We start from the raw sequence: 23,378 nt of genomic DNA, 5'->3' as shown, positions 1-23,378 counted from the left end.
TTCCAAATGGTTGATTAAGTACCTGTCAGCACTGGCATAGAACACGGAGACTGAATTTCATCCACAGCGAAAGCCAAGGAAGCGGTTATACCCAATGCAATACTAAGCACCCAGCCAGTCGGGAAAATTTAAAAAAAATTTTTTTTAAATGAATCTAATTGTCTAGTATGTAATTGTCTATCACTGCTCTTCCTCTGCTAGGCAGGGTCCCTAACAGGGCTGCCACCAATAACGTGCAGCCATGAGTTCAGACGCTGAGATGGCCATCTTTGGGGAGGCTGCTCCTTACCTCCGAAAGTCTGAAAAGGAGCGAATTGAAGCTCAGAATAAGCCTTTTGATGCCAAGTCATCAGTCTTTGTGGTGGATGCTAAGGAGTCCTTTGTGAAAGCAACCGTGCAAAGCAGGGAATCGGGGAAGGTGACAGTCAAGACCGAAGGTGGAACTGTAAGTCAAACATCTGGAGCTGAGGAGTCTGTACCTGATGTTGGGGGTAGTTTAGGTGACACTTAGCTTCTTACCTGGTCTCTCTGCTTCATTGGACAGACCGTAACGGTGAAAGATGACCAAGTCTATCCCATGAACCCTCCCAAATATGACAAGATCGAGGACATGGCCATGATGACTCACCTGCACGAGCCTGCTGTGTTGTACAACCTCAAAGAGCGTTATGCAGCCTGGATGATCTACGTGAGTTCTTTCTCATGGCCTTCTACCCACATGGGTAGTTAATGGTTGTTTTATTGTTGTTTGTTGCTGTTGTTTTTAACAGTAAGCAATGTTCCTCATCACATAATTATATCTATTCATTTTTGGTATAGACCTACTCAGGCCTATTCTGCGTCACTGTCAACCCCTACAAGTGGCTGCCAGTGTACAATGCAGAGGTGGTGACGGCTTACCGAGGCAAAAAGCGTCAGGAGGCCCCACCCCACATCTTCTCCATCTCTGACAACGCCTATCAGTTCATGCTGACAGGTGAGTGGCTATATGGCTTTTATGTGAGCTATTGTACTTCCCATAATTACCAAATGTGAAAAGCCCCAAAGACTTGTAGAAATACCAGAATCCCATCCTCTGGTTGTTTGGAAGAGGTGACCAAAGCAGGGAGAAATAAATTCTATTAATGCTAGAATAAAAACTCAGCTGTCTTAATTCTACCCCCCCATGAGTCTGCTAGATTTTTCCACTGCTTTGTCCCCATAAACACATAAGTTATTTTGTGAATGGAATTAATAAGTAACAAATGAATCCATGAATTGTGTGAATATAAGTTGTATGTGTTCAAACCTTTCGAATTTTTGTTGGCTGTAAAACTGATACCTTCAAAAGTAAAAGTCATCAGACACCAAATTTGATAATGACCTCTCTTCCAAAGAGGGTGATATTTGAAGATCACATATATAAACAGAAGTTGTTGTTCCCTCTGTCATCTCAGATGTTATTCTGATTGAGATATCCCCTCTTAACCAATCTCCCTTTAACACAATGGCATATGTTTGTTAAGGCCAATTATAGAGTTGTGGTTGGTGGCCATAAGATAAAGGTATTTTTTTTCTTTGTGAGGTCAATTAACCATTTAGAAACTAAGTCTCAATATAAGCTTGAGTAACATTATTCTAACCTGTTTAACCAAAGTCTAAACCCTTAGTAAACTGTTTGCTTTTCAGTAATATGCATTAATGAATACAGTCAGCAAGCTACAAAGATCTACATATGGCAAAGAGGGAGGTGTTAGTGGCTTTAGAGCATAGTGTTTTTTATATTAACCAACAGGAGACATTTCCTGTGATGATTTAAGTGATGTTTCCCTTCCTCAAGTTGAGAGTCTTAAGAATAACACCATATATAATATCTTGAAAAGCTCCAATAAAAATATGACACAGACTCAAATGTTGTAATTGTTTCTTGATAGAAAATTTTGTTTATGTAACTAGTACCTGTGCTGATTACATATTTTTTCTTCTAGATCGGGAGAATCAGTCTATCTTAATCACGTATGTATTCCTGTTCTGAGACTTATTAGTATTTTATTCTCATGAGAAAATGGAAAACCAAAAGAACAAATTAGTTAATAGTACCATAAAAAAATAAATGGCATAATAAGAAATAAATGGCATAATAAGCCAAGAGTTTGATAATGTTTTAGCTTTATTGTAGGGTGTATATTGAGTTTGAGTGTAAAATAACAAGACACCCAACTATCTTGTCTGTTAGTTTGGCCTTGAAAGTTTCACAAAGATTATTTGGAAGGGAATGTAAAAATGCCTTCTCTGAGCTTGACTAGAGCTCAGTACATGGCACAAAGCAACACATGCCCTTCTGAAGGTATCACATTGGAGACTACTGCCAATGATACATTTTTATGGCCTATTTAGGGAATTTCTTATCCATTCATAAACGTAACTGGACTCTCTAATCTAAAAATGCTTAAGAACACAAGCACATTTTGTAGCTTACTACTAATTGTTCATTTTCTACATAGTTTGCCGAGTGGCTGCTTTGTAGACTTTCCCAAGCCCAGGCTTCAGTACCTAGAGAAGATTCCAGAACATCTTAAGCATCCAATAAATACTTTAGATGAATAACAACAGAATTTCTCTACTTACTGTCAGTGCAAATCAAGACAAATAATACAAATAATTTCATCTTATATCTCTGAAAAATATAAAGGCAGATGTGTGACAGTAAATGCTGGTGGCAGAATTAGTTTCATTTACTATGACATTTAACTTCTCCCATATGTTTGGTGTTGGTCTGACAGTGGAGAATCTGGTGCTGGGAAGACTGTCAACACGAAGCGTGTCATCCAGTACTTTGCAACAATTGCAGTTACTGGTGAGAAGAAAAAGGAGGAAGCAACTTCTGGCAAAATGCAGGTGGGTCTCATGGCCATGGTCTATTGAGGGGGGGCAGGTCTCAAGCAAGAAACTCCTGAGCCCTAGATGTGAAGATGGTTCTTGCTTTTGCAGGGGACTCTGGAAGATCAAATCATCAGTGCCAACCCTCTACTGGAGGCCTTTGGCAATGCCAAGACCGTGAGGAATGACAACTCCTCTCGCTTTGTAAGTCTCTAGATCACAAAAAGCTCTTTTATTCCTGAAATACTAGAGCAGCTATATCTGAACTATTTCCAACTTGTGTGCTCCAACTTTTGTATATAACATCATGTTTTTTTTGCTTGCAAGGGTAAATTCATCAGGATCCACTTTGGTACCACAGGGAAACTGGCTTCTGCTGATATTGAGACATGTGAGTAACAGGACCTCCCAAATAGAATCCAAGAATGACAGATGATGGTTTGATGGGCCAGTCTGCAGCTCCTGCTGAGAGGGAACTTATAAAACACCAATCTGTTGCCAAACATGCTTGTGGCTAGTGCCAGTCCTATCCAGAATTCACAGTGCACCTTATCCACTCCAGGCATGAGACACTACAAAAATTGTCTGGTGCTTTTCTGGACTCAGAAAAATGTCAAGAAAATCTGAACTCTAGAAGAGATAAGTTACCTGTGGATTAGGGATATGTTATTTCTTTTACTCTTCATAATAGCCTCCCTGTTATAGAATGACAGGACTCTTAAAGAGAGCAGTATGAAGACTTAGTTATATTCAAAATGTCAGGATTCTTGAGAAGTAGATATAAGTGGTATACACCTATAATCTCAGGTACATGTGAGGAGTATGGTTTGAAGTTAGCACAATTAAACATTAGGGAGACCTTAGCTCAAAAAGAAGCCAGGCATATTGGTGCAGGCCTGTAATTCCAACTACATGGGGGCTGGAGATAGGGGGATCACAGTTCAAGGCCATCAGTAAGATCAAGGCCCTGAGTTCAATCCCCAGTACCTCAAAACAATCCCAGTACCTCAAAACAATATTAAAAGAGTATGTCATCAGTCAAATGTGTTTTACTTTCTTTCTACAAACAGTAAGAGAAACTGAAATGCTATTTGCAGAGATGGAGTATGTGCCACCTCATGGAAACATTCAGCTACAATTTCAAGAGATCAATAGACCAATTAGATTTAGCTAATAACTTCAAGTTTTAAAATAATTACAGAGCACTGTATCATTTTTTTTCTCAATCCAATGTTAATTACTCATTGCAGATCTTCTGGAGAAGTCCAGAGTCACTTTCCAGCTGAAGGCAGAGAGAAGCTACCATATCTTCTATCAGATCATGTCTAACAAAAAGCCAGATCTGATTGGTAAGAACAACTTAAACTCAAAGGCTTGAACTTAACTGTTGTATAATATATTTGCACAATAGTAACAATCTTGTACAATGTCAATAATGTACTTCTAATATAAAATGTATGCCCTGAATTCTATCTACTCAGAAATGCTGCTGATCACCACCAACCCATATGACTACGCCTTTGTCAGTCAGGGGGAGATCACAGTCCCCAGCATTGATGACCAAGAGGAGCTGATGGCCACTGATGTAAGTGACAAATCATTTATAGGAAGGACAACAGTTCACTGTAGGTGTCATTAAGGACAAAGTACAAATTCTTCTAAATATGTTAGTGTCTTTTTCTCTAACATTTTCCCTCTCCTGTCTCCTGGTAGAGTGCCATTGACATTCTGGGTTTCACTTCTGATGAAAGAGTGTCCATCTATAAACTCACAGGCGCTGTGATGCATTATGGGAACATGAAATTCAAGCAAAAGCAGCGTGAGGAGCAAGCTGAGCCAGATGGTACCGAAGGTACTAAACTCTAGGCTTACTGGAAGAAACACATGCCTCAAAAGCCCCTTTCAAACTCACTCTTTTACATCTGAGCTTGTCATGGACATACACAAATGTATCCCCACACAGACTTTGTATAAAGCAATCTACTCAATATTCTTGCCATATGAGTTGTGGGGCCCAGAGCAGGTCATGATTGGGAACTTGAATTATGTTTCTGTAGTTGCTGACAAGGCAGCCTATCTCCAGAGTTTGAACTCTGCTGACCTGCTCAAAGCCCTCTGCTACCCCAGGGTCAAGGTCGGCAATGAGTATGTCACCAAAGGCCAGACTGTGCAGCAGGTAAGTGAGTGACCTGATGAATTATGCACATCCCAGGCAATGATGACATCTTTAATAACATCAACAACTATATTTGTGAAGGTGTACAATTCAGTGGGTGCCCTGGCCAAGGCCGTCTATGAGAAGATGTTCCTGTGGATGGTCACCCGCATCAACCAGCAGCTGGACACCAAGCAACCCAGGCAATACTTCATTGGGGTCTTGGACATCGCCGGCTTTGAGATCTTTGATGTGAGTTATCAGAAAAGTTTGTGAATCTTGCTGCTGCAGACATACATAGACGGCATCTATGAAAAACAACTGTAGTATAAATACAAGCAATACATGAAGGAGGGCAAAAAGACAAGAAATAAACTTTAGAAAGAGACAGGCATGAGTTTAAATTCCAGGTCTGTCAACTCCTAGCTATTTAATCACGAAAATGGTACTGTAGAGATAAATTGCACAATTTCAACAAGCATCCCCATGTAAAGAGTCCAGCGTTTCAGATAACATTCTATCTCTGAGAGATCTTGTAGTCAATTATGAGATTATTGAATTTCAACCCCTTGCCACAGTACCCAGTATACAGCCAGACCTCAGTAATGAAGAAGATAAACAATGATTGGCATAAGAAAGACAAGGGAAAAACTCAAAGGAAGGCTTTAAGATTCCTATCGAAATCAAGGGAAATAAAGTGTGCTTAAATGTTAGAAGAAACTGTCATACTCAGAGAGAACGGGGAAATGACAATGTAAATACAACCCAAATTTGCTTTCCTAAGAAAGAATCCTACAAAGTTTAGGAGCTAAGAGAATAAGGTACTACTCTAAGAGCAAGACTTCTGAATCCTCTCATCCAGAGATCATACATCTGAACATTTTTCTGTGTGTCATAGAGAACTTGAAATTTGTGTAAGGGGCTTGCTGCAAGCCATGATGTACTAAGAAATGCTTTACCAAAGAGAAATGTTCATTATAAATGTAACATTAATTTGTATTTCTACTTATTTAGTTCAACAGCCTGGAGCAGCTGTGCATCAACTTCACCAATGAGAAACTGCAACAGTTTTTCAACCACCACATGTTCGTGCTGGAGCAGGAGGAGTACAAGAAGGAAGGCATCGAGTGGGAGTTCATTGACTTTGGGATGGACCTGGCTGCCTGCATTGAGCTCATTGAAAAAGTATGCTCACCTTTTCTAGACTATAGTAATGCTGCTCTACAGTATGTAAAAGAATATCATGAAACCTTAGTACACTCTGTGATAAAAGATTTCTACTAGCAACATAATAAGGAAAATTCCTTGCTTTTAAACAACTTTATGTAGGTATTCCGAGAAAATGCATCTGAATGATTTCTGTAGAGCATAGAATTCTATGTCCACCCTTATGAAAATATAGCACTTACTAATGTTTTTATTTCCTTGACCTTCTTAGTCTTACTGACATTTGAAATATGATTTTCTAGTATCTCAAAGCAGAGGCATTTGAATTTCAGTTGTGTCAAGACTCATTAAGACTAAGACCTAGAAGATTTCCCTGATCTCACTCCTAGGAGTAATGTTTGGCAAATACGGATAAAACTGTGAAATGAATTTTTAGCAGGCAATTCTGCTGTAACTGGTTTTTAAGTGTGACTTAGAGAAATATTACTTCAAGTCCTTTTGGTAAAGACACAATCTCCATAAAAGCACAACTCCCATTTGTCTTACTCTGTCATACTCAAAAGTCTTGTCAGCCAGGCGCTGGTGGCTCACACTTGTAATCCTAGCAACACAGGAGGCTGAGATCTGACGATTGTGGTTCAAAGCCAGCCTGGGCAGCAAAGTCTGTGAGACTTTTATCTCCAATAAACCACTAGAAAACCAGAAGTGGTACTGTGGCTCAAGTGGTAGAACGCTAGCCCTGAGCTGAAGAGCTAAGGGACAGTGCCCAGGCCCAGAGTTCAAACCCCACGACCAAACAAACAAACAAAACTGTCTTGTCAAATTAAAAACTTGTAACCAAAGTAATGAGTTTGCCTTAACTATGACACCAAGGATTCAATTTGAATTAAGACCATTACTTTTACCTATCATTTCTGTTAACAGAATGCATAAGGCATTTTTTTCTTTTCCTCCTTCCAGCCAATGGGCATCTTCTCCATCCTGGAAGAGGAGTGCATGTTTCCAAAGGCAACAGACACCTCTTTCAAGAACAAGCTCTATGAACAGCACCTGGGCAAGTCCAACAACTTCCAGAAGCCCAAGCCTGCCAAAGGCAAGGTCGAGGCCCACTTCTCGCTGGTGCACTATGCGGGCACTGTAGACTACAACATTGCTGGCTGGCTGGACAAGAACAAGGACCCCCTGAATGAGACGGTGGTGGGGCTCTACCAGAAGTCTTCAATGAAAACTCTAGCTTACCTCTTCTCTGGTGCAGCTGCTGCTGCTGAAGCAGGTAATTTCGAACAAATGAATATTTCACTTGGCGTATAAAACCTAACAGAAAAGGTCTGTCTTACGAATGCTTCTGTGTTCTTTGCCTCTTCAGAGTCCGGTGGTGGTGGTGGAAAGAAAGGTGCTAAGAAGAAGGGTTCCTCTTTCCAGACTGTGTCAGCTCTTTTCAGGGTATAAACTCACTTTCTCTCTAACTGGATTTAGAGCATTAAGATTTACTCCATTTGGTGGAGAAAGGGAAATCATGTTGTAAAGATTCTAGACTTGGATGTGACTCAGGAAGATAGGTCAGCTGACAGTGGAAGATTGGAATTTTAGCATCAGAATACTTTGGAAGAGATGCCTCAGTAAATAATACCTAGAGTCAGAAGGACTATGAATGAATTGCAAAAGTATCCGATGGTAACCTTTAATTTAGGAGCTTAGGAACGAGGCCATTTGTCACCTAAATGGATGGAATTAAGTATGAGTTTTTATTTATTTATTTTCAGCTTTTTTAAAGCCTCTTAAATGATTTAGGTGTTTAAGTATAGCTTAGTAGAGACACGAAATGAGTAGATTTTGAGAATTGAAGACAAATAGAGGTAAAAATTGGAGGGTGAGTTTCAAGAAATACTACATACAAATGGGCTGGGAAGGTGGCTCGGTGGTAGGGAGCTTGCCTTGCATGCATGAGGCCCTGGGTTCGATTCAGCACCACATAAGGAGAAAAAAAAACCGGAAGTGGTGCTGTGGCTCAAGTGGTAGAGTGCTAGCCTTGAGCTGAAGAGCTGAGGGATAGAGCCCAGGCCCAGAGTTCAGGACCCATGACCAGACACCCCCCCCAAAAAAAAGAAATACTACAAATATAAGAAACCAGATGTGATAAGAAATAGTTCTTCACGGAAAGTTTTTCACAAATAACAATTTTATTTTGTTTTATTTTTGCTAGTACTGAGGCTTAATCTAAGGGCCTGGGCACTCTCCCTTAGCTTTTATAAAGCTCAAGGTTGGTAATCTTCCACTTAAGCCTCAACTCCAATTTACTTTTTTTCTAAGGTTATTGCTCCAGAAGGTATTTGTTCATTTATTATCATCAGAGGCAATGAGCATAATGCTAAAAATAAACCTACATCAATTATACAATGTATACTCAGAAAAATCTGTCCTATATTTGTAAATGCAAACAGATCTTCCATCCACCTTTCATGTTGTATTTTTTTCACAACTTAAACAGGAAAAGAAAACAGTGAATTTAATGCTATTTGACATCTTTTTAAAAGTCAAAAGACAACATTCTCCATATATTAGGAATATTTGCACCTGTAACACCAAACAGACAATTTATTTTATTCTTCAACCCTGATTCTATCATGAACAATGAATGCTTTGGTTACAAAAGGTCACCACCACCACCAAAAAAATATTTCTCTGTAAGATGATGAACTTTTTACTCTTGGTAATGTGGCTGTCTTTTGCCAACTCTCAGAAAAGAAGTGGCATTAAGGGCCACTTTTTATTGAGCCAACAGGATACAACTCTGCATCTACAATAAGGAATGGTATGACACAGGCAGATACAATTGAAAGTTGGGTAAAGAAATAAATAGGAGTTTTGGAGGAAGAATTATTGAATTATTAGTAAAATCAGGTAATTTCTATGTTTATAGTATCATAATAAATTTACATTATATGTTAAAAAATTCAACAGCAGTAAACAACCACTTAATGGCTAGTAAAAAGATATGCTTATGTTGTACAAAATGTAAAATAGGAAGAGATGAGCTGGGAATAGTGGAAATTCTGAAGATGACTTTTTAAAATTTCAAATCTCGATATTATTCAATAAGATTGAACTGATATCTTAGGCAATGATCTGCCTATGTCTGTAAAACTCAGTGAATAAAAGAGCACATTTTAAGAACAATATTCATGACTCCACAGGAAAATTTAAATAAACTGATGACCAATTTGAGGAGCACTCACCCCCACTTTGTACGGTGCATCATCCCCAATGAAACTAAGACTCCTGGTAAGAAAATTCTATCATCCATCCAGACAACTTGCACATTGTTTGATATAGGCCAAGAAATATGGCACGTGCATTCTCTCTTTTAGGTGCCATGGAACATGAGCTCGTCCTGCACCAGCTGCGGTGTAACGGTGTGCTGGAAGGCATCCGCATCTGCAGGAAAGGGTTCCCAAGCAGAATCATTTATGCAGACTTCAAGCAGAGGTCAGATCCTTTCACTGTAAATTATTTTTTAAGAAGCTCTTGAATATCTTAATGAATGGAAGTCAAGCTTAGACTGCTTATGCACGTAGGAAACGTATGAACTACTTTGAAGACACAAAGAGGAGTGGCTAAAAGGAAAGACATGATTTCATGTTTATATTAGATTACTGAATGTCTGTGTTGTTTCTATGGAAGAAAATTTCTTTAGTGACAATTACTTCACTTGTTTGTTTGGTTTAAACAGATACAAGGTGTTAAATGCAAGTGCCATCCCCGAAGGACAGTTCATTGATAGCAAGAAGGCTTCTGAGAAGCTCCTTGGATCCATCGACATTGACCACACCCAGTATAAGTTTGGTCACACTAAGGTAATGACCTCTCATTGTAGCCTCTTGCTATTCCTGTCTCTTTGAATTTTGTGTCAGGTTTCTGATCTGCAATGTGCCCATGTACAGGTCTTTTTCAAAGCTGGTCTTCTGGGGCTTCTAGAGGAGATGAGAGATGACAAGCTAGCCCAACTGATTACTCGAACCCAGGCCATGTGCAGAGGGTACTTGGCAAGAGTGGAGTATCAGAAGATGGTGGAGAGAAGGTATCAATAAGGATAATATCCTAAGTGATCATTCCAGTCCTTTTATGTCTGTTTCCAGTTAGAATATTAATTTGAGTGTTTCTGTTTCTATCATAGAGAATCCATCTTCTGTATCCAATACAATGTCCGTGCCTTCATGAATGTGAAGCACTGGCCCTGGATGAAGCTGTATTTCAAGATCAAACCCCTTCTCAAGAGTGCAGAGACAGAGAAGGAGATGGCCAACATGAAGGAAGAATTCGAGAAAACTAAAGAAAACCTTGCAAAGGCTGAGGCCAAAAGGAAAGAACTGGAAGAAAAGATGGTAGCTCTGATGCAGGAGAAAAATGACCTGCAACTCCAGGTTCAATCTGTGAGTATCAGTCATCAGCACCACTTTATTTTTTTGCAATCTGATAATAAAATTTCATCTCAATGATCACTATGAAAGTTCTCGAATCCATATAAGCAAATGACTGGTTGTCAATATTTCCAATTCACAGCTCCTTTAACTGTTCTGTAACATTCCACATACATCAACACTAAAAATCAGTGTGATAGAACTCTTTGGTGTGCAGAAGAAAAAACACAATATGTTTCCTGTCTTCTAGTTTTTCTTCTGGGTAGAATGTGGGAAGGAAAAGAGGAGAGTTTTTCTTTCTAAGATTCTCTCTACTGAAAAATGCAAATGAGATGGAAAAAAAAGAACAATATTGTCAATGAAAGAGAAGAGACTTGGTAATAAGAACATATCAGCTTCAACTGAATATTCAGAAATTTCACATCTGCAATTTCCCAAAAGAACTGTACTATAAAAGAGATAATGGCAAGTTTTTCTATAGATAATGCTAATTTTTGTATAAGTCTTGAGAGATAGCCTGATACTCATTTTGATGCTCTAACAAATATTCAGAAGCTTAGGGAATAACATATAATCAAGAGCTTCTGTCTACCTCATTTTTGTTACCCAAAACTGCTATCAAAATCAACCACAAACAACTAAATTACCCTGCAATTCTCTAAATTCAGAAGGGGAATTAATTGGTCCTATTGGGACTATAATTTTGGATAAATAGAAATTTTTAAAAGACGAATTATCAATACCTAGAGTGGCTCTGTGTTTGTATTTTGTATAGACTAAGATTTTCCAAATGAGAAGAGGTTTAAAACTAAAAACTAAACTGGGTTAAAAACCAAGTATGCTCTTTTCCTTTGGATATAGAAGATTTCTTTTCAATAGTATTATATCAACTACCAATTTAATAAATATTTGACAAATTTCACGTCCTAGAGATACAGCTTTCAGTAGGCAAACAAAAATGGCCATTTCTTCTCATGAGAAATACACTTGTTACTTTTCTCCTGGGACCACTTTTTGACATGGCCCATTCACCTTAATTCTTCCAGTATTCCACTAATTCTAAACTTCCTAGATACATAATGCTTTTGTTTATTGGGTTTTTTGCACTCAATTTTTCTAAAAATAAACATAAAAAATAAAACCTATCTAAAATTATATACCAGCATATTAAATATAAGTTATAGCAAACACAATGGTATCATAATTTCCACAGAAGCCATGATTTATATTTCCTTTTTAAACTCCAAGTTCATGTTCTCAGTATTGGCTTGTTTGTGGGAAACTAATAAAAATAAATTTAATACATATAATTAACTTATTTTGATTTCAAAATATTAACAAAGGTTGAAACCATCCAGGGAACTAAAATTTGAATGTGTTTATTTCCTCTCCACAGGAAGCAGATAGCCTGGCTGATGCAGAGGAAAGATGTGATCAGCTGATCAAGACCAAAATCCAGCTGGAGGCCAAAATCAAAGAGGTGACCGAGAGAGCTGAGGATGAGGAAGAGATCAATGCTGAGCTGACTGCCAAGAAGAGGAAGCTGGAGGATGAGTGCTCAGAGCTGAAGAAAGACATTGATGACCTTGAGCTGACACTGGCCAAGGTTGAAAAGGAGAAGCATGCCACAGAGAACAAGGTATGAAACACATTCAGCTACATGTTCTACACTGAGGTTCTGCCACCCAGTGGAGTCGTTTTCTAACAGAGAGCTTTCATTCTTTACCTTTGTAGGTGAAAAACCTTACAGAAGAGATGGCAGGCCTGGATGAGACCATTGCTAAGCTGACCAAGGAGAAGAAGGCCCTCCAAGAGGCCCACCAGCAGACCCTGGATGACCTTCAGGCAGAGGAAGACAAAGTTAACACTCTGACTAAAGCTAAAATCAAGCTAGAGCAGCAAGTGGATGATGTAAGTCTAATATTATATAAAATAATTTTATTAGCAGTTACAGTTCTTTAGGCTTTGTATTCTTATAATGAAATGAGTACTTATAAACTGTGTTATAAGAACACAATGACTACTACAAAGACCAAAATCTTTGCACAAGAAAAATTTTAAAGTCAATTGAAAGTTGGCTATGGATTATAGACAGGTAATATGGATTAAAAAAGAAGGCAAAGAATAGTCACCAAAAAAAGCCTTACAAGAAAATCTGTAGCTGAGCTTGAAAAGCTATAGGACGAGGGGTAAAGATGAGTCTCAGAGACAGAGTATCTGACCAGCATGTTTGAAAGCCTGAGTTTTTGAACTCCAACACCCCCAAACAGCAAAGAAAGCTGTAGGAAAGCAAAGGAACAAGGGTGTATTCTAAGAAGGAAAGCACAAGAACATCATAGTAACAGCAATAGTCAATAAGGCTGAATCAGAGGAACAAAGAAGACCTACAATAAGGTATGTGGAAGATGAAGTTAGCTGAAGACATGACTTGATTCTAATTGAGCATCCAATGGAAATAGCAAAGGTCACACTTTGGAAATATTCCCATGGGACCCACCCATGTGGCCACATACTGCTGATAATTTCAGTGGCAACATATAGAAAGCATGACATCCCACTAGTAGTTTGTTGTATAGTTTAGCATACTTCACCTTTTGAATGATGACTCCTTAGAGGAGCATGACCAATCTGTCCAATTCAGTAAGAAAATCACAATAGTTTTCTTAATGAGGATGCAGTAATGTTTAAAAGTTGAACCTGAGATAAAACGTAGTGGCATTCTAGGAACTGCTCTCATGTATTATTAATGTTTAGCTTGAAGGCTCTTTGGAACAAGAAAAGAAAATTCGAATGGATCTAGAAAGAGCAAAGAGGAAGCTAGAGGGAGACCTAAAATTGGCCCAAGAATCCACAATGGATGTAGAAAATGACAAGCAACAACTTGATGAAAAGCTTAAAAAGTAAGTAGTAAGAACAAGAAGTAATTAATATAGAGTAATTACAAGGAGTAATTACTATGATTATTTCTGTAACTGATATAAAGCACTTTTCCAATAGGAAAGAGTTTGAAATGAGCAATCTGCAAAGCAAGATTGAAGATGAACAAGCCCTTGGAATGCAACTGCAGAAGAAGATTAAGGAGCTACAAGTGAGTCCATGATGTCCACTGGACAAATTCAACATGAGAAAATGACTGCCACAAGAAGCTGAGTCTGTGGTTTCTACCATTTCTAGGCCCGCATTGAGGAGCTGGAGGAGGAAATCGAGGCAGAGCGGGCCTCCAGGGCCAAAGCAGAGAAGCAGCGCTCTGACCTCTCCCGGGAACTGGAGGAGATCAGCGAAAGGCTGGAAGAGGCTGGTGGAGCCACTTCTGCCCAGATCGAGTTGAACAAGAAGCGGGAGGCTGAGTTCCAGAAAATGCGCAGGGACCTGGAGGAGGCCACCCTACAGCATGAAGCCACAGCCGCTACCCTGAGGAAGAAGCATGCAGACAGTGTGGCTGAGCTTGGGGAGCAGATCGACAACCTGCAGAGGGTCAAGCAGAAGCTGGAGAAGGAGAAGAGTGAGATGAAGATGGAAATCGACGACCTTGCTAGTAACATGGACACAGTCTCCAAAGCCAAGGTATGACTATGATTTATGTCTCAAAGTGATTTCTGTAGGATATACGTGAACCTTTAAATAATTGTTACAGACTGGCAGGAAGAGTATCAGACAATAAAACATGGAACTTGGAAGAAGGGGAATGAGCCAGGTTTATTCACAGTTTATGCGAGAATAATCATATCCAAATAATATGGAGGGTAAAAAAATTTACCCTTTCAAATAAAAAATTTAAATACTTTCAAAAAATACAATCATACACTTTGAGATTTTTCTAAATCCTTCACATTGATTACTGGGCTTTTCGTTTTTCCATTAAGCAAAACTAAAATTTGCTTCTTACCAGCTGAATGAGGTATCATTATGCCATATTATACTAAAATAATAAATATAAACATTAAATTCACAAATCAGTTTGGTGGCAGTAATATTAGACTATATATTTTAATATTTTTGCTACAGTGTAAGGCCCTTGTGGTTTTTCTTTTGTTTATAAAGATAATTTATCCTCAAAATAAATGAGTACTGTAGTTATGGAATACCTAGATTACTAAAACTTAAGATGCTTTCTGCCACTTTTTAAATTCAGGGAAACCTGGAGAAGATGTGCCGGACACTGGAAGATCAAGTGAGTGAACTGAAGACCAAGGAAGAGGAGCAGCAGCGGCTGATCAATGAACTGACAGCGCAGAGAGGGCGTCTACAGACCGAGTCCGGTAGGTCATTTACCAATACTTACCTCTAATAACAAATGTACATGTACACTTAATGTGCTGAAAATCTCTATATTTGAGTTACGTGAGATAATATATTATCTCTCTGGGAAGTACCCATTCACATGAATTCATTATTGGTCAATGTCATGGAGCTGTTTCATTATAATATAAAGGTAGATAGATAGATAGCTTATACATAGCTATCTAAGGATAGATAGATAGATAGATAGATAGATACATACATACATACATACATTATTAGATAAATAGATACATAGATAGGTAGACCAACCCAGATATCTTTGTTTTTGACAGTGTTAAAGCAGTTTTTTCATAAATAAAATATAATTATGAGCACATATGGCAATACAGACCTGCAATCTCAGCTCTCAGGAAACAGAGGCAGGAGGATTGCAAGTTCAAAGCCAGATGAGGCTGCATAGTAAGTCCCAGACCAGTCTGGACTACTTTATGATACCTTGTTTCAAAAAAGCAGAAAAAGAATGTCACATGCCACGTGTATCCTCACCTTTTCAAAAGACTTTGACAACTTGTTATTTATTTTATTCATTAACAGGTACAATGTTATTCCCGTTTTCAAACATTTTTATCTATGAAAATGACCGAGTAACTTGTTTCAAGGATGCTCATTCCAGTCTTTGCACCGAAGTCTTGCCATTTGCTGGCAATGAACAGTGACCCAGCTCCACGTTATATTTTAGAGCTTCAATTTCCAAAGTCAGAAATTGAGTTTTTCCGGCTCTTGGTCTTTACAGGTGAATACTCACGCCAGCTAGATGAAAAGGATTCCTTAGTATCTCAGCTCTCCAGGGGTAAGCAAGCGTTTACACAACAGATTGAGGAACTGAAAAGACAGCTTGAAGAAGAGGTAAAGGTAAGCAGTCGTCACTGTTGCTGCTTTGCGGTGTTTTGCTTTTCACTTACTTACAACGACTGTCTTTTAACAGTCTCTAAGCGCAAAAGGCATGCATACCACTTTAAATGTATAATTTTCCAATCTCTGATTTTTCAGGCTAAGAGTGCCCTAGCCCACGCCCTGCAGTCCTCCCGCCATGACTGTGACCTGCTAAGGGAACAATATGAAGAAGAGCAGGAAGCCAAGGCTGAGCTGCAAAGGGCCATGTCCAAGGCCAACAGTGAGGTTGCCCAGTGGAGGACCAAATATGAGACGGACGCCATCCAGCGCACGGAGGAGCTAGAGGAGGCCAAGTATGTACTACTCTTAGTGATGATGGAAATATCCTTGTCAATGAACTATATCTGTTTTAATCTGCTTTAAGTTCTATCTAAGCAAAGAGAATCTTTACCTGCGAGCGTCTTAAAACTCTAAGGAAAACATCTATGAGTAAACATAAATCTAAACAAGGAATACACATGCCCCTAGAGGGAATCTCAATTTTAAAGAAATATATAGCAGAGTAGGAAGAAAATGGACACAAAGCAAAAGGATGTGGAAAAAAATTTAAAAGGAAACTTCATTCCTTCTACAGAGGTACACATAGAGTAAGAATTAACTGTACTCTCTTGATCTTTTGTTCATGGCTGAGAACCTCTAATGGAATAATTGGGCTTGAGTGATAAAGGAGAAAAATAATCAGGCTTTGAAACATCTCTTTCTTGTTAGATGCAGAACTATGAATGATTGTAGGGAAAGAATGAAAATACATGTTGTTAAAGACCAAAAAGTATACAGAAAATGCTGCCGTAAGAAAGAGAAAACACATTGCTTTATAAAGAACCTCAATATTCAATGTAATTCAGAACTTTAAAACTATTGAAGAAGAAGAATTTAAACAAGAAAGAACCTACTTACTCAACATAAGGTTGAACGTGATATCAAAACATTCATTCTATGAATAATGTACAACATATATTGCTGGTGTTAATATTTGAGTGGATACTTACAAGAGAGTCTGAGACAAACCTTCATAACAAAATTTGTATTGATTTAGAAAATCTTCTTTTTATTAAGGATTAATGAAAAGCTGGCAAAAATAAGGATACAGTTAAACAGACAAAATCAAATATGTTTAATTTGAACTTAGTATAGCTAGCTTTTGAATCCTTAATATGTGTGACAACCTCTAAGAACAAAAGATTAGTAAGATAACTCTATCCTCTGATGATTAAAATTCATTGGAGAAATAATAGTCATTCAGAGTAGAGAATAATATTCCACAGTTGAAGAATAGATCAGGATAAAGTGTTGGGTCAGGCCTGTCATTCATGCCCTTATATAATATAGAAATACTGAAATCCAGTTTTGTTTTGTTTTGTTTAGTATTCGGTAATGGGAGAGTGATGCATTAAAATAGAACTACATATACAAAGCAAACCTGAGAAACAATGTACTGACTGATTGAATGTGGAAACTTCTCACTTGTACTCACTTGTACCGTCAATTATTATGGTAACTATTTAATTCTATTAACTCTATTTTGTTTTTCAGGAAGAAGCTGGCCCAGCGTCTGCAGGATGCTGAGGAACACGTAGAAGCTGTAAACGCCAAATGTGCTTCCCTGGAGAAGACAAAGCAGCGACTCCAGAATGAAGTGGAGGATCTCATGATTGATGTGGAGAGAACTAATGCTGCTTGTGCCGCTCTGGATAAAAAGCAAAGGAACTTTGATAAGGTATCCTTCCAGTGTCTGCTTCAGTGTTCACAGTATGATCAATCTTAGCCTATATTCAGTGTGGCTCCCTCTATCTGAATGCTAAGCTCAGCAACTTTTGCTCCATCAGTAGGTAACTATGAGAATGTCAGAGGGATATTCCTGTGCTTAGTTTATTATCTTATCAAAATGTTTGCACTAAACAGCTTTAAACCTATCTTTGCCCTTCAGATCCTGGCGGAATGGAAACAAAAGTATGAAGAAACTCATGCTGAACTTGAAGCTTCCCAAAAGGAGTCCCGCTCGCTCAGCACAGAACTGTTCAAAATTAAGAATGCTTATGAGGAATCCTTAGACCACCTGGAAACCTTAAAGAGGGAAAATAAGAACTTGCAACGTGAGTACATTTACTTATTCTTGAACAAAATACTTGAATGGATGCTTTTCCTCTCTGAACAAATCTCTGTATTCTTTTTTCATGAACAGAGGAGATTTCTGATCTCACTGAACAGATTGCAGAAGGAGGGAAACGTATCCATGAACTGGAGAAAATAAAGAAGCAAATTGAGCAAGAAAAATCTGAGCTTCAGGCTGCTTTAGAAGAGGCAGAGGTAGACGGTTTATTGTATACTCTAAAACAATTAGAAAGAAATAAGGATCTACTCAATGTAAAGACTGATAAATTGGGAATTGAAAACTGAAAACAAAGATGAGTACATTGAAGCCCTTTCTTAAAGAGTATGATCTGGCTGGGGAGACAGATGAACATAAAACATTGTAGAACTTTCTTAACTATGGGATAAAGAGATGTTATGATAGGACAAAGATAGGAAATAATTCTGATTTCTAAAATACCACACAATTCCATTCCCCTGCTCATGACCCATCTAACTGTCATTAAGGCATCCCTTGAACATGAAGAAGGAAAGATCCTGCGCATCCAGCTTGAGCTGAACCAAGTCAAGTCTGAAATCGACAGGAAAATTGCTGAGAAGGATGAGGAAATTGACCAGCTGAAGAGAAACCATATCCGAGTGGTAGAATCCATGCAGAGCACACTGGATGCTGAGATCCGGAGCAGGAATGATGCCATCAGGATCAAGAAGAAGATGGAGGGAGACCTCAACGAAATGGAAATCCAGCTCAACCACTCCAACCGCATGGCTGCCGAGGCCCTGAGGAACTACAGGAACACACAAGGCATCCTCAAGGTAAATGGCTCCCAGAGATGATGGTCCCAGGAAGACTGGGCTGACTCAGGCTGAGAGCTGGGTGTCTCAATGGTCTTTCCTTCCACAGGACACACAGCTGCACCTGGATGATGCTCTCCGGGGCCAAGAGGACCTGAAGGAGCAGCTGGCCATGGTGGAGCGCAGAGCCAACCTGCTGCAGGCTGAGATTGAGGAGCTGCGGGCCACGCTGGAGCAGACAGAGAGGAGCAGAAAAATTGCAGAGCAGGAGCTCCTGGATGCCAGCGAGCGTGTCCAACTCCTCCACACCCAGGTGAGCAGAATCATAACAGATACTGAGGAATCAAGACAAAATTCTTGAGCATATTTAGTGATAATTGGGAATTTTGTTGTGTTTTGTAGATTTATGTTTAAAGCATTTATATTTAGATGAATGTTTTTGTTCATCTGAACTATAGCATCTAATTTTAACCTTAAATGTATGTTGCTAACTCAGAATATTTATATGAACTAAGAAGGATACTAGTTAATTTAATTAATTGAGTTATAAGTTCATTCAAATATCAGGGACCCTAATTTTTAGTACTGTGTACTTACTATTTCTAAATTTGATATTTTACCCAGAACACCAGCCTGATCAACACCAAGAAGAAGCTGGAGACTGACATCTCCCAAATCCAGGGAGAGATGGAGGACATTGTGCAGGAAGCCCGCAATGCAGAGGAGAAGGCCAAGAAGGCCATCACCGATGTGAGCAGAGGGCAACAGGATGGTAGGTGAACTTCATTCCCACTGTGCTCTCTCGGCTCTTAACTTTTTCTGTCTTACTGCTCACTAGGCTGCCATGATGGCTGAGGAGCTGAAGAAGGAACAGGACACCAGCGCCCACCTGGAGCGGATGAAGAAGAACCTGGAACAGACGGTGAAGGACCTGCAGCACCGTCTGGATGAGGCTGAGCAGCTGGCTCTGAAGGGCGGCAAAAAGCAGATCCAGAAACTGGAGGCCAGAGTGAGTCTTCCAATCAACAAATATTTCTATCTCATACCTGTCCAATGCATGACTTGGCATAGCTAGAACTACTAGTCCATGGGAAACATATTGAAATAGGGGAGGTATCTGTCTTCGCCTGAGAGCTTGTAATGGGACCATTTGATTAAGGCATCAAAAACTATGTATGAACAGAAGAAGAATACAAGTCCTTTGAAGGAGTAGAAATTCAATGAGTGAAGGAATAATAACAACTGTTAAAATGTCTGTCCTTTGTAGGTACGTGAACTTGAAGGAGAAGTTGAAAGCGAACAGAAGCGCAATGCTGAGGCTGTCAAAGGCCTGCGTAAACATGAGAGAAGAGTGAAGGAACTCACTTACCAGGTGAGGAAAATGGCCTATCTCGGCTCTTACCCCAGCCTTCAAGAGATTAAAGTACATGAATAAACCTGGGATGAGATTTTTTTTTTTACTTCTAAGAAACTCACTGTAAAATATTTCAGACTGAGGAAGACCGCAAGAATGTTCTCAGGCTCCAGGACCTTGTGGACAAGCTACAATCGAAGGTGAAAGCGTACAAGAGACAAGCCGAAGAAGCGGTGAGTAGAGAGACCATGGGGTGATGGGGAAGCCTACAGATCTGAAATGACAAGGCCAACTTAGTCAAAGTGACAGGAAACCAGGGAATAAAATGGGGAAGGATGGAAGGAAAACCACCGAGGGAAAGTCTGGGAAAGAGATGAAGCTGACCACTTGATTATTCTGGGGAACACCCTCCCTGGAGGCTGAGACTAGGGGTACATTCAGTGGTGAAGGAGGGATTAGCATCTGTGGGCTGCTGGAGTCAAGACAAAGCACCTCAAAGATTATGTGGAGGGATTGAAAAAAATGAAAAGTTTTCAAGTATAAAAGGGTCTGCTTCAAGAAGCACAAAGATTACGAAACCAAGCAGCCTATGGCAGGGCTGAAAAACAGGGCAGATAGAAGATTATAGGGGTTTTTAGGCCTTGGAAGAAGTCTGGATCATATATAAGTATAATGGGGCACTGGAAGAAACAAGAGAATTTTTATCAGGGTTAGTCATCATCTGATTTCCATTTTTTTTTGCCAGTCCTGGGTCTTGAACTCAGGGTCTGGGCACTGTCCCTGAGCTTCTTTTGCTCAATGCCAGCACTCTACTTGAGCCACAGCACCACTTCCAGCTTTTTCTGTGTATGTGGTGCTGAGGAATTGAACCCCAGGCTTCATGCATGAGAGGCAAGCACTTTACCACTAAGCCACATCCCCAGCCCAATTTCCTTTTTTTTTTTAAAGAGGAGTCTGGGTTCTATGGAGTGAAAGGATTTTGGGTAACCAGGTCGCTGCAGAGAAATTTATGAGAAATCTTCTCAGGTGGTTCTGTGGCTTGGATTAGCATTGTAATAGAGCAAAGAGAAGAAGAAAGATTCAGATAATCTCTTGAAGCAGATGAGTACAAGATGTGCCAATAGGCATAAAAGTAAATCAAGCATAATTCATCACATTCATGGTTTGTGGAACCAGGTGGATGGAACAACAGTTACAAATAGTAAACTAGGGAAAGTCATCTTGTCAGTACAAAAAGAAACAGAAATTCTGTTTGATTTACAATAAATATGCAATATCACTATATGACACATGTGAAGATACCAAGTAAATAGCTGAGCTTTAAGAGTCTGGAGCTAAGATCTCAGTGAAGTTCAAACCAGTAGCGTCTTGTTACCCTATCCTATCTTATTTCCCCAACCCATGATTCATCTAAACAATAACAAAGTAATACATATTTTCTAAGTACAGATAAACACATATCAACAGATCACAAATAAGTTCCTTTGTTCATTGATTACTTTCATTCTCCCCCCCCCGTACTTCTAATAGAAAAGAAAAGCAAAAAGAGCATGAACAAGGCAAGAGAGAAGAGAGACCAGACAAGCACACACGTTTACACTCATACCCATTCTTTAGATAAATCCCTTTAACTTCTCTACCTCCTAATTTGCTCTTCTGTAAGAAAAACGTTCAAAGGCATTTGCAAACTATACTTTTTAGTGATCTTAAGCTTTATGAATGTCCTTAATGTTGATGCCACATTTTGGGAAGGTTTTTAATGAGACATTTTTAAAAATAATTATTCATAAGGACTAAACTTCTATATCGCATTGCTATATCCTCAAGTGTAATCACAGAAAACTCAGACTACTTTAGGAAGTAACAAACTTGTTTAACCTCTACTCCTTCATTAAGTGGCAATAACTTGGATTGAAGTGAAAATTATTTATATTCAAATTAATTAGTTTGATATAGATAACCTCTCTGTATTTTTCAATGGTTTGGTTCTAGTCTCAAGATCCTGAAAAAAAAAACACCTGTAAACCTGTCATGTTCAGTAGAAGCTCTAGAATTTTAGCTTTTCTGAAAGTCTAGAAACAAATGTCATTTGACATTACCTATGAATTCAGTAAACATGAGTCAAGAGCATTTCTTGTGATTACTTTAAGGTTTTTTTAACCAATATGAGTAATTTTTAAGTAACAACAAATTTAAAAGACACTGACATAAGAATATGGAAAACTGGGGCTGGGAAGGTGGCTCAGTGGTAGAGAGCTTGCCTTGCATGCCTGAGGCCCTGGGTTAGATTCCTCAGCACCACATAAGCAAAAAGAAAAAAGCCGGAAGGGCACTGTGGCTCAAGTGGTAGAGCGCTAGCCTTGAGCTGAAGAGCTGAGGGACAGCAACCAGGCCAGAGTTCAGGCCCCACGACCGGACCAAAAAAAAAAAAAAAGAATCAGGAAAACTGGGCATTTTTCCTTATTTATGTAAACATATGTTCCCATTCTCAGGAGGAACAATCCAATGTGAACCTTGCCAAGTTCCGCAAGATCCAGCACGAACTGGAGGAAGCCGAGGAACGGGCTGACATCGCGGAGTCTCAGGTCAACAAGCTCCGGGTGAAAAGCCGGGAAGTTCACACCAAAATCATAAGTGAAGAGTAATTCATTCTACTGCCGAAAGTGACCAAAGAGATGCACAAAATGTGAACATCTTTGTCACTCTATTTTATACTAACAATTTTTGGAGATAAAAAATTTATCTGCCAAGAATTTGTGAGTCTGTTATTCTTTCATGTCAATGTATCTTTTTTCTTGATCAAAAAAAGGAACAATTTGCTGGTATTTTATGGAAAAAGTGCTTAGCCAGCATGATGAACGGACGATTGAGTATAGTGAAGCCAATCCTAGAAAGTGGTACCATATAGAAGGCGGTAGGAATCAGGTGAAGTCTCAGAGGCATAAAAGAGGCAGTTGGAAACATAGCTGTGCCTTCACTATGGCACAAATATTAGCTAGCTCCATTAATAGAGTTACCGATTTTCTTCATAAAATTATAGGACATCTTTCATCCTAAAATAGAATAAAATAAATTAAAACCCTGAATTGTTATCTGAGATAAGAGAATTAAAAGTGAGTATTAAATATGGCCAAAATAGTTAAAATGTAAACTCTTCACTATGATTGCTATGAACTGTTAAGTTGGGGTAAAGATTCTTTGAGAAGGGACATACTCTGTGTATCGGTGTTCCTTTCTTCTACAGAGGCTTATTTGCTCCATCTATTGTACCTTTTCCCTAGCTGTCACATTGAATGGTAAAGAGGAAAAAGAATGAATGTTTCTAAATGGCTATTACTTAAAG

At 39.0% G+C, this 23,378-nt stretch overlaps 1 protein-coding gene across 3 annotated transcripts; it reads left to right on the top strand.

The window, feature by feature from the left end:
* The first annotated feature begins 212 nt into the window (after positions 1 to 212).
* LOC105983327 (myosin-1) lies at positions 213 to 22,784 on the top strand. 3 transcript variants are annotated; one of them, XM_013013160.1, is made up of 38 exons: positions 213 to 445; positions 545 to 688; positions 820 to 976; positions 1,968 to 1,995; positions 2,763 to 2,877; positions 2,971 to 3,063; positions 3,187 to 3,250; positions 4,110 to 4,208; positions 4,341 to 4,444; positions 4,573 to 4,711; positions 4,917 to 5,035; positions 5,117 to 5,266; positions 6,029 to 6,199; positions 7,142 to 7,454; positions 7,548 to 7,624; positions 9,376 to 9,463; positions 9,550 to 9,667; positions 9,912 to 10,035; positions 10,123 to 10,259; positions 10,356 to 10,611; positions 11,996 to 12,238; positions 12,334 to 12,510; positions 13,354 to 13,499; positions 13,597 to 13,687; positions 13,774 to 14,163; positions 14,732 to 14,858; positions 15,635 to 15,753; positions 15,892 to 16,088; positions 17,329 to 17,512; positions 17,723 to 17,888; positions 17,978 to 18,102; positions 18,394 to 18,702; positions 18,791 to 18,994; positions 19,306 to 19,431; positions 19,520 to 19,690; positions 19,949 to 20,053; positions 20,173 to 20,268; positions 22,528 to 22,784. In XM_013013160.1, exons 1-38 carry the CDS (start codon positions 242 to 244, stop codon positions 22,678 to 22,680), a joined length of 5,829 nt encoding a protein of 1,942 aa, XP_012868614.1. In that variant the 5' UTR covers positions 213 to 241; the 3' UTR covers positions 22,681 to 22,784. The 3 variants fall into 3 exon arrangements, with proteins under 3 accessions (XP_012868614.1, XP_012868616.1, XP_012868615.1); XM_013013162.1 differs by having other exon boundaries at positions 7,142 to 7,444; positions 7,550 to 7,624; positions 22,528 to 22,783; XM_013013161.1 differs by having other exon boundaries at positions 7,142 to 7,486; positions 7,571 to 7,624; positions 22,528 to 22,783.
* The last annotated feature ends 594 nt before the right edge of the window (positions 22,785 to 23,378 follow it).

This window comes from Dipodomys ordii, unplaced genomic scaffold, assembly GCF_000151885.1.
Source record: "Dipodomys ordii isolate 6190 unplaced genomic scaffold, Dord_2.0 Scaffold19, whole genome shotgun sequence".
NCBI classification, from domain to species: Eukaryota; Metazoa; Chordata; class Mammalia; order Rodentia; family Heteromyidae; genus Dipodomys; species Dipodomys ordii.
This window is presented reverse-complemented; position numbering and strand designations above follow the sequence as displayed.